Here is a 15,831-nt window from a genome sequence, read left to right as displayed (position 1 = left end):
ATTCTCTTGTATTTCTAAGTAATTCCAACTTTTTAAAATTAATTTCTTTTTTTATTGAAGTATAGTTGATTTACAATGTTGCATTAGTTTTAGATGTACAGCAAAGTGATTCAGTTATACATACATATATATGTATTCTTTTTTGGATTCTTTTCCATTATAAGTTATTACAAAATATTGAGTATTTTGTAATACTCAATACCTCTGCTATATAGTAATACTCAATATTGTTTGAGTATTTACTTAATACTCAAATATTGAGTAATACTCAATACCCTGTGCTATATAGTAGGTCCTTGTTGTTTATCTCTTTTATATATAGTAGTGTGTACATGTTACCTCCAAATCCCTAATTTATCCCACACACACACACCTTTCCCCTTTGGTAAATATAAGATCCAATCCATCTTTTTATCTAAAGGGCTTGAAGATTTCTTCTTTTCCTCTGAACTCTATTCATTTTACCAGTCCATGTCTCAGAGTTGATTGTTTCAGGTTAAATTTTCCTAGTACCCTTTAACTCTATCTACATGTAGATTATGGAACTTTTTTTGACTTACAATTTTAAATATTAGTTCTGGTCCATTGTTTTGATTCTCATCTTTGGGGTTCCAATCATAGATATATTGGACCTCCTTTGCCAGTTGCTTTGCATTTCAACCACTTTTCCTCTTATTCTTTTTATTTTGCTCTTTACTTCATTTTAATTCATTTTTATCCTTTTGATTGTTTATTTTTCTTCAATATCCTTTATTAAAGTTTTGACTCTATAATTATTTTGGGCACTTTTTAATTTAGTCTTCATTACTGATATAATTTCCTCTTTTTCTCTATTTCTTCCCCAAGTCTAAGTGGTTTTGGGGGGGTTTGGGGGAGTCTATTTCTTGTCTTAGTTTTTATATTTCTACTTTGTTATTATTTCATATCCCTAAATTAATTTACTTTGATGTGTTTATTTACAGTTCTTTTAGAGTTTTCTTCTGCTTAGTTGAATTTTCTGGTAAGAATTTCCATCAGCAGAAATGCTTTGATTCTTATTTTCAAATGTTTTACAGTAATTTTATATGGGTATGGTCTGCTTTTCTGGATTCTTATTTGTTTCATCAACAGGGTTCCTAGTTTAAGAGCTCCTCGGTTCTTTCCTCCTTTGTGCAGTTTCTTTTATAGATAATTTGGGTTATGATGGCATGGGGAAAGGAGGGTTTATTTCTCTCAGAGTGTTCTTAATCTTTCCTAATTACTCTTCATTTCTTTCATTGATTTGTCTCCTTCTCTATATATCTGTATCTCCCCCAGAAGTAATGCTTCTCATATTATGCCTTTCCATTTTCTCACATGTTCAAAACCCTTCCCTGTATCCAGTGGTGTGAACTTCCAAGTTGCTGCCTGTTTTTGTATTTTAGCATTTAAAGCTGGACAGTATATTTTTCCAGGGTTCTTTCATTTGTGTTTTCTCAAGGTTCCCTGCTGTCCTCTACACTTCTCTTAAACCTCCTCTTAAACTCTCACACCCACTCTGTTGGAATTCACCCTTTCCTCTACTTACAGGTAAATTAAAGGCCATGGTGTCTCTGTCTCCTAGTAACATCAGAGGCATGATCCTGCATAGTTTTATTTGCTCTCCTGGTTGCTTCTGTGTTTCCCTTTGGGAAGCCTCCATTGTTCTGTAACCCAGAAATCTCCTCTGCCTGGCTTCAGAGATAGTCAGCAAATCAACCACTCTTCCCTAGCTCTAAGTCTCCCTCAGTTACAGGTTTGGGTAGCCAATATGTTCCAAAGTTCCAGTTGTCCATTTCTTCTTATTGTTTTCAATTTCTCCACAAAGACATAATGTTTTCAATGATTTTGTCAACCAAGAAGGAAAGTCATATTGACTAAGTAATAATTTCTTTTTTGATTCATTTATAGGAAATGACACACCTACCAGAGGCCAGTACATACATTAAAGACCAAAACAGGATAAAAACGGTGTCCCCAACTCCCTCAAAAAAGCCTTTCCCCTTCCCCAGTAGACTAATGCGTGTACCTCCCAATCATTAACCTCACTCCTCCCTTTAAAATTAAAACCCCCCTCGCCAGGTGGGTGAGAAGTTCAGCTGTGAACTTAGCTCCCGCTGTTCCATTTATTCGACCACTGAATAATACCCGTGCTGTGTCAACTCTGCTGCGGCCCCAGCAGGATCCACAGGACTTAATTCGGTAACCGGCGCACAAGGGGAGGTGGCACCGGGGCCAGGGGTCTCCCAAGACCCAAGTTACACCCACTAACACGTGTGCATGTAGGCGGAGGGGCCGGGAAGAGTCCCAATTGTCCCAGCACCAATCTTGTTCTCATAAACTTCTGGCAGGCAGTACGCACAGGCTGGCCCCCGCCTCACAAACAGCATTTACGGAAATGGGTCCGGGGCTGGGGCAAGGCTGGGGGGGTGGCCTGCTGGCGCGTCGCGGTCACATGTTGGCTCGTTCCCGCTGCAGCCGCGAGTTATAGGCACGGGACACGGTGTTCCAGGCGTCCATGTAGCGGTCCATACACATGGCGATGCACTTCTGCTCCGAATTGTCCAGGGAGCCCCCCGGCTTCCCGATGCACTTCCGGAAGCACTTGTCCGTCATCCTCTGCAGCAGCTCTTGCGCGTTGGCCACGGTGATCTGCACTTTCACCTGCTCCATGATAAGCCCGGGATCCAGCTTCCCGCCGCCGGAGCTCCCGAAATCCGAAATCCGAGCCGAAGCCACCCTCCATGGCTCCGCAAAGTCAACCGGACGGTGGCCGCGTGCGCCCACCCGCACACACGCCGGAAGTCGGACACCGCAGGGCCGAATAAAGATGCAGTCATAAAGAATGGACTTGAGGATACTGGGATGAAGTGAGAGAGTGGCATTGACATATATACACTACCAAATGTAAAATAGATAGCTAGTTGGAAGCAGCCGCAGAGTTCAGGGAGATCAACTCAGTGCTTTGTGACCACCTAGACGGGTGGGATAGGGAGGGTGGGAGGGAGGCGCAAGAGGGGGGGATATGGGGATATTTGTATACATATAGCTGATTCACTTTGTTATACAGCAGAAAGTAACACAACATTGTAAAGTAATTATACTCCAATAAAGATGTTTAAAAAAACTATTTAACGTTTAAAATAGCTTGTGAATATTAGTTATTGCCTTTATAAAGGTCTGGAGGATCAACAGTCCCTCAGTTGGGAAATGTTGCCCTGTCTGTTCAATCTCATTTATTCAGCAAACATTTACAGACAACTAGGGTTATAGAGAGGAAGAATTCTATGCAGCCCATGGAGAAGTTCCTTATGGATGGGGCTGGGGATGGGGGGTACAGATAAGCATAAATTACTATGCAGAGTTGTAAGCACCTGAATAAATGTTTGTTCCTGGTGGAGCGGGGTCAAAGGAGAAAAAGGATCAAGGCTCCTTGGGTGAATCAGAAAAGATTTCATGAAAGATATGTCTAAACCAGTTTCTAAGAGGATGAGTAAGGAAGTTTATAAACTCAACTTGTTCCAGGAATCAGTACCTCTCTAAATCGCCTTCCAAAAATAGTGAGAAACACATGTTGGAACTCACCTTCACACCTTCACTCCTCAAGCACATAAACACACAAACTTATATACCAAAATCAAGAGAAATTGCATACATTCTGTTATTTTTTAAAAAGTGACGGTTTTAACTATGGGAGTATAGCAGAATCATCTGAACATCTTTTTAATTTTCAAAACACCCAAGCAAGAGGCCTTTTTCCTAATAATCTTGCATCACCTTCAGTGTGAAATAGGATTGAGGCAATCACTGACATCAATGTTTACGGAACTTTGGTCTCTAATATGGAGAGAATTAGACTAAGCCACCCCTGTCTATCACTCTAGATTTTCTCAAGGAACAGAACACTTCTCTCTACAAAATTAAAAAATTCTCTTATAGGATGTAAAGCCATGTCAGTCATAACAACTTTGTTTTATTTCTAGGGTAAATCACGAAAGACTTCAGTTCTCAAAGAATAAGTTCATGAGCTCCATGGTAGTGGGGGGGGGGCAGAGCTATTTCCCTAGCCCCCTGTAAGGTGAGTCCAGTCAACAGAACCATCTGAGTGCTCCCAGAAAAAGAGCAAGTCACTTCTCCTAGTGTTTCTTTATTCCAAGAAAATATAAACCCACTGAGTTGGTCAATAGTTCATTTCATCTTGTTTTATCAAAGGGAACATGGAATCCTCTGAGAAACCTCTCTTAGGTGAAAGGGCCACCCATTACCCATCCAGTGACACTTAATTGTATCCTGATGAAAAGCTGTAGAGCTTTATGTGTCAATCTTCAGTTTTGCAGGACAGCCTCAGTGGGATGACCAGCAATGTGTAGGCACATATCCCAGGAAGATGCTTAGGATTTTAAACTCAGGAGCCTGTTTTTCAACTTCTCAGGTCCAAGCTGCCTGTGTGTTAAGGGGATGGGGGCATGGGGACAGTAAGAGGGTCAGAGTCAAGTAATGTGTTGGAGAGTGCCTCCCCTCTCGAAGCCTGGACCTTTTTCAGGGACTTGCCTGCAGCTGTAGCCTTATTTCTACAATGTCTCAGGACTCTGTGAAGAAACATAAGACAGTTTCTTCTCTCTTTTTAAATCTCAAATTTGGCAGAGTTATAGACTTCATGGGGGAGAGACAAGAAAAGCTCAGGAATTGACAACCACCGATTCATTGAGCACTTACTGTGAACTGGCTGGGGAACTGTGAAGTGCTGGGGAAATACCATGAGATACAGTCCTTGCCTTCTTCAAGCTCCTTGCCTGGGGAGAGAGATAGACAAGGACACAGCTGAACTATAAAGCATTCAGAATTATTGCAGAGATCTAGGCAGGAATGGGGGTGCCCCCAAAATCAAGCAGCCAGGTAACTTACTAGCCACCCCACCTCCTTCCCTAATCTCACCTCACACTCTCCCACTTTTCACTTTTGTCACATTTAGTCGCTATTGTTGCTCCAAATTGCTAAGCACTTTTCCAACTCAAGACCTTTGTATTTGCTGTGACCTCTGTATGAAAATACACCTGCCCCAGGTTTTGGAAAGTCTGCCCCATTTTTGTCCCTCAGGTGTTGGCTTAAATTTGTCTCCTTCTGAAAGAGACCTTCTTTGAGGTCTCCTCAGACTCAGAAACTATACATTTTACTTTTACCATTCTAATTGCTATCTAAAACTTTTAACACTGTCCAAAAAACAGGGCTGGACTCTTGTTAAAGACAACAAGGTAGATTTTATTCAGACGCCTGCCATAGGGGAAAGAGACTCCAGTACAGACTGAGCTCAACGGCAACTAAGACAAAGGTGACCGAGGTTTTCAAGGGAAAACAGAGAAGGAACAAAAGTGGGCTATAGGAGAACATAAAGGGGGTTACAGGGAAATGGAAAATTACAGGAGGGGAGAAAGTGGAGAATTACTAAAACTGGTTTGTCAGTGTGGCTTGGGATAATGTTCATTCTGCAGTTTGGTAGCATTGTGTTTTCTTGAATGAAGACTCAGCCCAGACGTCACCCTTAAGGACACTGCCTAGTGCAGGTAGAAACCAGACTAACATTTGCTCAAATCTCTTAGCATAGTGTTCAGGTAAGTCTTTTGTGCTACGTGGGAGTTCTTAGTTCCCAACTATGCTTAGGGTTTTGTTTTGTTTTTTATCAATATCTAGAGTTAATTGGTGTCTATAATTTCTTCCTAAATAGGACAAAACCTTACCAAATTTTAAATTCCCACATTACCTTGATCTGCTTTCAGTACCAACTCTGAGATTTATTTATCATATATTTTAATAATCAAAACATTTTTATTCTTTGTAATATATTTTACTGTTTTTGTTTTTCTTTTCCTTTTTCACCCCGTATTTTCTTCTTAGATTTATTTTGATTCATTTTACCAACTGCAATTTCTAGTAATTGTTTCAGTTAGCGTTTAAGGATGGCAAAACATTCTAGTCACTGAAATGTGTCTATTTTGTCCTCCCCTCTGAATTAAACAGTACTTTGGCTGGGTATAGAATGCTGATGATACTGTTATGTTTTCTTCTTGCATTCAGTCTTGTGAATTAGAAGACTTATGCCAATATGATTCTTATCCTTTTGTAGAGAAGCTCTTTTTCCCCCTTGTCAGAAAGGTTTTTGAATTTCCTCTTTATTTTTGGTGGTCTAAATTTTTTCTACAATATTTCTGGATGTGAATCATTTTATATTCCTCCTGCCCAATATCTAGTAGTCCTTTTTAACTCATATCTTCCTGAAATTGAATATGTTTCTTTTGTTATTTTTTGACTATCTCTTTCTATCTATTCTCTGTGTCTTTTCTTCCAGATCCCCTCTTAGAACTTCTTATTTTTTAATTGTTCTTTGATGTCTTTTTTTTTTGCCATTTTACTTTGCCTTCTGAGAAAATTTCTCAATGATCTTCCAGTTATGGGTTCTCTTCTTGGTTCTGTACATTCTGCTACTTAGTACATCTGCTAATCTCTCCTTTTATTCCAACAACTTTCTATAACCTAGATCTCTAGTTGAGTCTCTTTATTTGAATCCAATGTCCTTTCTCATCTCTCTGTATTTGCTACATTAATTTGATTTCTTTAGTTCTCACAACTAATGTTGGTTGAGTTTGTTGACTCAATTGTTAGATTGACTTTCTTAAATGTTGCATGAATCTTTGTTTTGTGCTTGTCTCTGTGTCTTTGATTGCTTGACTATTTGAGAGCTGGATTATACTGCCTGTTGCCAGTGATGATAAACCAAAGGTGGATGTACTGCTAGCTGGAAGGTTAGTAGCTAGTTTTCTAGTCACAGAGACTCCTTATTTCCCTTGAGTATCACCAGCCACCCAGGGGCCTATTCTACCTCTTAGGCCCAATGCCTCCACTTACTGCTCCCACCTAGGAACAGACCTTTCAGTTGCTGCCCTCGTGTGTGAGATGTGCATGGTAGCCATGAGGGGGAGGGGGCAAGTCATCTGAACTCTCCTACTCTGGTAGAAGCCACTTTGACCACAAAGAGCTCCCTAGATCTCCCTCCTGCTCCAGTATCCAATCCTCAGCATTTAGATGGAGTATCTGAAGCCACTCCCAACTGGGAACAAGCTCCCCACGGCAGGGTTAGGGCTACAGCTTCATTGATTATTCATATCCCATCTGCCTCAAGCCTTTCAGAAATTCTTTATAATTTCTGGTCTGTGGAAAATAGTCCCTCTTGTTTCACAGCACTGTTATGGGCAATTTTATTCTATATATTTAGAGGAGGAAAAGGGCATTATAGCATATGCTCACTTTATCATCTTAATCATCTTCTGTATTTAATTTGCAAATCTGTTTTTGATTAATAGTTGTATAAGAACTATAAGCATAAGAGTACATATCCAATTTATTTGTACACATTTAAATAATATTGCAATTAAAAATTGAACAACACAGGGAAATAACTATGTATTAAAATATTCTTGGAAGTAATGTCTACATATTATTCCTGTTTGAGAAATATTGTCTGGGTTCTTAAATGAGAACTTACTTCATCTAGAGTTGGTTGAAGAGGGAAAGACTAAAAACAATTCTTCCCCTGACTCAGCTGCAAAGCCTTAACAATAGAAGCAACACAAGTGCTACTGTCCTCTGTAATGACCCCTATCTTCAAGCTGAAGCAATATATTTTGGTCCTGCCAACCTGCTGGCCAAGCAGAACAGAGAGAAGGAAGGGAAAGAAAGCTGAGATGTAAATGGCAGGGCTTAATTTTAGTGTGTCAACTAATATTCAAACATATTACATTGACTTGTCCTGACAATAACCTGAATGTTTTAATGTTAGTGGGTTAGGTATTACCTCCATTTTACAAATGAGAGAAACAGAGGCTCACAGAAGTCAAGTGACCTGCCCAAGATCCCAAAACTACTCTTGACTATGAAGCCAAAGTCCTTTACAAGGTTTATCAGTCAGCATCTCAGCAGGACAGAGATGACAGCTAAACTTAGGATAATTTAAGGAGGGTTTAATAAAGGGATTACTTAAATGGTGTTTCAGGGAGTAGAGAAATGACAAATGCAGGCCCCCCACACTAGTGAGAGGGGAGCAGTCACCACCAACAGGCTCAATGGAATAAGGACAGGAAGTGATTACTGCATAGACTCCTAAACTTTTATCTGTCTGCTGGACTCTGAAGACCCCCAACTCAAAATAAAGTTTTTAAATGAATTCAATAAAATACTTAGGGTTACAAAAGAAGCCAATTCTATTAAAATATGATGAATAAAATATTTAAATAAAATAAGTTTGTAATGTATTAATATAAATGTTTCTTTTTTGGCATTTTACCTTAAAAGATCTGGCGGTAGTCTAAGAATCACTACAATTTCAAAGTAGTGATGAGCATAAAAATATTTGGGCATATCTACACCTTCTGTAAAGTGATAGGAAATATTCCTGATAGTAGCCACGGGCATTGCCAGTGCCATTATGGTGTGCTGCCTAATTTGATAATTGAAGGAAATGGTAAATTTTGGTCAGAGATTAGTGAATATAAAGATGTAATTTTAGGGCTTCCCTGGTGGCGCAGTGGTTGAGAGTCCGCCTGCCGATGCAGGGGACACGGGTTCGTGCCCCGATCCAGGAAGATCCCACATGCCTCGGAGTGGCTAGGCCCGTGAGCCACGGCCACTGAGCCTGCGCGTTCGGAGCCTGTGCTCCGCAACGGGAGAGGCCACAACAGTGAGAGGGCCACGTACCGAAAAAAAAAAAAAGATGTAATTTTATTTTCTCCCTTAAAGTTTACAGACTTTTTGAACTCTTTTCACAGATCCCAGATTAACCCCTCAGCTACTGGAACCCAGAACGAGAAAGTCATGCAGAGAGGCCACTTTGAAAAGACCAGTGAGCTTTGGTAGAGGGAGACACATCCAGGGACACAGCCCAGGGAAACTCCACCAGGAGGAAACTGGGTAATAAATATCCCAATGTCCTTCACCTCTTCCATCTGATCTCATGCACTCTCCACATTGATGTAGTTCATATAGATTGACTTCCCAAGGCAGAGAACAGGGTGAAGAAGACTGAAGAGGGACTCTAGGGGCAGATGAAAACATCCAGCCTCCAAAATTCTGCTGATCTGCCTATTTCTACACTTTATCCTCATGCAACATACCTCTTTGCACCAAGTAATTGCAACGGAATTATTTTAGTTCTAGAAAGCACTCAACTCCTTCCAACATCAAGGGACACCCCCTCCAGGAGATTGGTTCAAGATGGCAGAGTAGAAGGACATGTGCTCACTCCCTCTTGTGATTCCTTCAAGAATCACAACTAACTGCTGAACAATCATCACCAGGAAGACACTGGAACTCATCAAAAAAGATATCCCACATCAAAAAATACAGGAGAAGCCACAATGAGATGGTAGGAGGGGCGCAATTCCAATAAAATCAAATCCCATAACTGCTGGGTGGGTGAATCACAAATCGGAGAGCAATTATATCACAGAAGTCCACCCACTGGAGTGAAGGCTTTGAGTGCAATGTCAGGCTTCCCAACCTGGGGGTCTGGTAACAGGAGGAGGAATTGCTAGATTATCAGACATTGAAGACTACTGGGATTTGATTGCAGGACTTCAACAGGTCTGGGGAAACAGAGATTCCACTCTTGGATGGCACACAAAAAGTATTGTGTGCATCAGGACCCAGGGGAAGGAACAGTGACACCATAAGAGGCTGAACCAGACCTACCTGCTAGTGTTGGATGGTCTCCTGCAAAGGCAGGGGGCAGCTGTGGCTCACCACGGAGACAAGGTCACTTGCAGCAGAAGTTCTGGGACATACTCCTTGGTGTGAGCCCTCTCAGAGTCCACCATTAGCCCCACTAAAGAGACTGTAGGCTCCAGTGCTGGGTCGCCTCAGGCCAAACAACCAAGAGGGAGGGAACTCAGCCCCACCCATCAGCAGACAAGTGGATTAAAGTTTTAGTGAGCTCTGCCTACCAGACCCACACCCAGCTCTACTCACCACAAGTACCACCCATCAGGAAACTTGCACAACCCTCTTAGATAGCCTCATCCACCAGAGGGCAGACAACAGAAGCAAGAACTACAATCCTTCAGCCTGTGGAATGAAAACGACATTCACAGAAAGATAGACAAAATGAAAATGCAGAGTACTCTGTACCAGATGAAGGAACAAGATTAAAACCCCATAAATACAACTAAATAAAGTGGAGATAGGCAACCTTCCAGAAAAATAATTCAAATAATGATAGTGAAGATGATTCAGGACCTCAGAAAAGAATGGAGACAAAGATCGAGAAGATGAAAGAAATGTTTAACAAAGATCTAGAAGAATTAAAGAACAAACAGAGATGAACAATACAATAACTGAAATGAAAAATACACTAGAAGGAATCAATAGCAGAATAACTGAGGCAGAAGAATGGATAAGTGACCTGGAAGACAGAATGGTGGAATTCAGTGCCATGGAACAGAATAAAGAAAAAAAAATGAAAAGAAATGAAGACAGCCTAAGAGAACTCTGGGACAACATTAAATACACCAAAATTCACATTATAGGGTTCCCAGAAGGAGAAGAGAGAGAAAGGACCCAAGAAGATATTTGAAGAGATTATAGTCAAAAACGTCCCTAACATGGGAAAGGAAATAGCCACCCAAGTCCAGGAAGTGCAGAGAGTCCCAACAGGATAAACCCAAGGAGAAAAATGCTGAGACACATAGTAATCAAACTGACAAAAATGAGAGACAAAGGAAAATTATTAAAAACAACAAGGGAAAAATGACAAAAAAAATACAAGGGAACTCCCATAAGGTTAACAGCTGATTTCTCAGCAGAAACTCTACAAGCCAGAAGGGAGTGGCATGACATATTTTAAGTGATGAAAGGGAAGAAACTACAACCAACGTTACTCTATCCAAAAAGGATTTCATTCAGATTCGATGGAGAAAACAAAAGCTTTACAGACAAGCAAAAGCTAAGAGAATTCAGCACCACAAAACCAGCTCTACAGCAAATGCTGAAGGAACTTCTCCAACTGGGAAACACAAGAGAAGAAAAGGACCTACAAAGACAAATGCAAAACAATTAATAAAATGGTAATAGGAAAAAAGATGGTAATAGGAACATACCCTATCGATAATTACCTTAAAGGTGAATGGGTTAAGTATCCAGCCAAAATACACAAGGTTGCTGAATGGATAAAAAACAAGAACAATATATATGCTGTCTACAAGAGACCCACTTCAGACCTAGAGACACATACAGACTGAAAGTGAGGGAATGGAAAATGATATTCCATGCAAATGGAAATCAAAAGAAAGCTGGAGTAGCAATACTCATATCAGATAAAATAGACTTTAAAATAGAGAATGTTACAAGAGACAAGGGAAGACACTACATATTGATCAAGGGATCAGTCCAAGAAGAAGATATAACAATTCTAAATATATATGACCCCAACATAGGATCACCTCAATACTAAGGTAAATGCTAACATTTAAATGACAAAATCAACAGTAACACAAAGATAGTGGGGGACTTTAACACCTCACATACAGCAATGGACAGATCATCCAGACAGAAAATTAATAAGGAATCACAAGCTTTAAATGACACAATAGACCAGATAGATTTAATTAATATTTATAGGACATTCCATCCAAAACCAGGAGATTACACTTTCTTCTCAAGTGCACAAGGAACATTCTCCAGGATAGATCACATCTTGGGTCACAAATCAAGCCTTGGTAAATTTAAGAAAATTGAAATCATATCAAGCATCTTTTCTGACCACAATGCTATGAGATTAGAAATAAATTACAGGGAAAAAATAAAACATCACAAACACATGGAGACTAAACTATACATTACTAAATAACCAAGAGCTCACTGAAGAAATCAAAAAGGAAATCAAAAAATACCTAGAGACAAGTGACAATGAAAACATGGTAACCCAAAACCTATGGGATGCATCAAAAGTAGTTTGAAAAGGGAAGTTTATAGCAATACAATTCTACCTCAAGAAACAAGAAAAATCTCAAATAAACAAACTAACCTTACACCTAAAGGAACTAGAGAAAGAAGAACAAACAAAACCCAAAGTTAGTAAAAGGAAAGACATCATAAAGATCAGAGCAGAAATAAATAAAATAGAAACAAAGAAAACAATAGCAAAGAGCAGTAAAACTAAAAGCTTGTTCTTTGAGAAGATAAACAAAATTGATAAACCTTAAGCCAGACTCATCAAGAAAAAGAGAGAGTGGACTCAAATCAATAAAATTAAAAATGAAAAAAGAGAAGTTACCGTGGACAACACAGAAATACAACACATCATAAGAGACTACTACAAGCGATTCTATGCCAATAAAATGGACAACCTGGAAGAAATGGACAAATTCTTAGAAAGGTATAACCTTCCAAGACTGAACCAGGAAGAAATAGAACATATGAACAGACAAATCACAAGTAATGAAATTGAAACTGTGATTTAAAATCTTCCAACAAACAAAAGCCCAGGACGAGACAGCTTCACAGGTGAACTCTATCAAACATTTAGGGAAGAGTTAACACTCATTCTTCTCAAACTCTTCTAAAAAATTTCAGAGGAAGGAATACACCCAAACTCATTCTGTGAGACCACCATCACCCTGATACTAAAACCAGACATATACTCCAAAGCAAGAAAATTACAGACCAATATCACCGGTGAATATAGAGGCAAAAATCCTCAACAAAATACTAGCAAACAGAATCCAACAACACATTAAAAGGATCATACACCATGATCAAGTGGGATTTATCCAGGGGTGCAAGCTTTCTTCAATTTGCACAAATTAATCAATGTGATACACCACATTAAGATATTGAAGGAGAAAAAACATATGATCATCTTAGTAGTTGCATAAAAAGCTTTTGACAAAATTCAACACCAGTTTATGATAAAAGCTCTCCAGAAACTGGGCATAGAGGGAATCTACCACAACATAATAAAGGCCATATATGACAAAACGACAGCAAACATCATTCTCAGTGGTGAAAAACTGAAAACATTTCCTCTAAGATCAGGAACAAGACAAAGATGTCCACTCTCACTACTATTATTCAACTTAGTTTTGGAAGTCCTAGACACAGCAATCAGAGAAGAAAAAGAAATAAAAGAGATCCAAATTGGGAAAGAAGAAATAAAACTGTCACTGTTTTCAGATGACATGATATTCTACATAGATAATCCTAAAGATCCCACCCAAAAACTACTAGAGCTAATCAATGAATTTGGTAAAGTTTCAGGATGCAAAATTAATGCACAGAAATTTCTTGCTTTCCTATACGCTAACAATGAAAGATCAGAAAGAGAAAATAAGGAAACAATTCCATTTCCACTGCAACAAAAAGAATAAAATACCTAGGAATAAACCTATCTAAGGAGGTAAAAGATCTGAACTCAGGAAACTATAAGACACTGATGAAAGAAATCAAAGATGACACAAACAGATGGAGAGATATACCATGTTCGTGGATTGGAAGAATCAATATTGTGAAAATTGCTGTACCACCCAAAGCAATCTACAGATTCAATACAATCCCTATCAAATTACCAATGGCATTTTTTACAGAACTAGAAGAAAAAATCTTGAAATTTGTATGTAGACACAAAAGACCCCGAATAGCCAAAGCAATCTCGAGGGAAGAAAACAGAGCTGGAGCAATCAGACTCCCTGACCTCAGAGTATACTACAAAGCTACAGTAATCAAGACAATATGGTACTGGCACAAAAACAGAAATATAGATCAATAGAACAGGATAGAAAGACCAGAGATAAGCCCACACACCTATGGTCAACTAATCTATGACAAAGGAGGCAAGAATATACAATGGAGAAAAGACAGTCTCTTCAATAAGTGGTGCTGGGAAAACTGGGCAGCTACATGTAAAAGAATGAAATTAGAACACTCCCTAACACCATATAAAAAAATAAACTCAAAATGGATTAAAGACCTAAATATAAGACCAAACACTATAAAACTCTTAGAGGAAAGCATAAGATGAACACACTTTGACATAAACCACAGCAAGAACTTTTTTGATCCACCTCCTAGAGTAATGGACATAAAAACAAAAATAAACAATGGGATGTGATGAAACTTAAGAGTTTTTACACAGCAAAGGAAACTATAAACAAGACGAAAATAAAACCCTCAGAATAGGAGAAAATATTTGCAAACGAATCAGTGGACAAAGGATTTGTCTCCAAAATATATAAACAGCTCATGCAGCTCAATATTAAAAAAACAAGCAAGCCAATCCAAAAATGGGCAGAAGACCTAAATAGACACTTCTCCAAAGAAGACATACAGATGGCCAAGAGGCACAGGAAAAGCTTCTCAACATCACTAATTATTAGAGAAATGCAAATCAAAACTACAATGAGGTATCACCTCACACTGGTTTGAATGGGCATCATCAGAAAATCTACAAACAACAAATGCTGGAGAGGGTGTGGAGAAAAGGGAACCATCTTGCACTGTCCGTGGGAATGTAAATTGATACAGCCACTGTGGAGAACAGTATAGAGGTTCCTTAAAAAACTAAGAATAGAATTACCATATGACCCAGCAATCACACTACTGGGCATATACCCAGAGAAAATCATAATTCAAAAAAACACATGCACCTCAATGTTCATTTTAGCACTATTTGCAATTACCCGGTTATGGAAGCAACCTAAATTCCCATCGACAAATGAATGGATAAAGAAGATGTGGTACATATATGCAATGGAATATCTCTCAGCCATAAAACGGAACAAAATTGGGTCATTTGTAGTGACGTGGATGGACCTAGAGACTGTCATACAGAGTGAAGTAAGTCAGAAGGAGAAAAAACTATATCGTATATTAACACATATATATGGAATCTAGAAAAATGGTACAGATGAGCCAGTTTGAAAGGCAGAAATAGGGACACAAATTTAGAGAACAAATGCATGGACAACAAAGGTGGAAAGCCGAAGGGGGTGGGTGTTGGTGTGCATTGAATTGGAAGATTGGGATTGACATATTTACACTAATGTGTATAAAAGAGGTAACTAATAAGAACCTGCTGTACAATAATTTTTTTTAAAGAGACACCCCCTCTAACATCACTATATGCATATAATATTATGCATTTTCATTGAGTAATTTCATTCTCATTCAATTAAAATAAATGTATAATTTATATATATTTTTTAGTGTTTTGTATCAATGGCAATTATATTTGGTGACATGTAATAGAAATCCAAAACCAAAAACAGTGGTTTAAACATATCAAGAGTTTTGATTTTACTACATAACAAGTCCAAAAGTAGGCAGAATAGGGATAACTGTGTGGTGGCTTATAATTGTTATGTTATACCTTCGTTGGCACAGGGAACAGTGTCTGTAAATTGATGGAGGCTTGAGGACCTTGTCTTTGCAAAGAATCAAAACAGGGCATTGTTATGCTGAGAAGATAAAATGTGGTGAAAGATGAAAGTTGGGAGTGATGGGGAAAAAGTCCTGAATGTCTGCAGTGGGTTGGGTCTGCCTTCAAAGAGAATGATTCACGTGGGAAACTAGGTCAGAGCAGTTTCTGATGAAGGTGAGGATTAATGATGATCTATGTGTTACTGTTCTTATAAAAAAAATTGAATAGTATGACTGTCTTCCTGTAGGCCTGATGCATGTTCCCAATTTTGTCTCTCATCTAATTACCTGCAGAAGACACGAGCACCAACATGATTGCTGCCTCCACCTTGTTTGTGACCCATGATGGGTATTCTGAGAAACAGGTCCTTGTCACTC

The 15,831-nt window shown here is 39.0% G+C and overlaps 1 protein-coding gene across 1 annotated transcript; it reads right to left on the bottom strand.

Moving 5' to 3' along the window:
• Nucleotides 1-2,374: 2,374 nt before the first annotated feature.
• LOC308618079 (mitochondrial import inner membrane translocase subunit Tim13-like) lies at nucleotides 2,375-2,743 on the bottom strand (the record flags this gene model as incomplete). Its single annotated transcript, XM_081235472.1, is given in 2 exon segments — nucleotides 2,375-2,724; nucleotides 2,726-2,743. Coding segments are annotated over 2 exon segments (294 nt in total). The 3' UTR covers nucleotides 2,375-2,448.
• Between the last annotated feature and the right edge of the window lie 13,088 nt (nucleotides 2,744-15,831).

The sequence above is a fragment of the Mesoplodon bidens genome (genome assembly GCF_964165515.1).
Source record: "Mesoplodon bidens genome assembly, chromosome: 1".
Classification (NCBI taxonomy): Eukaryota; Metazoa; Chordata; class Mammalia; order Artiodactyla; family Ziphiidae; genus Mesoplodon; species Mesoplodon bidens.
This window is presented reverse-complemented; position numbering and strand designations above follow the sequence as displayed.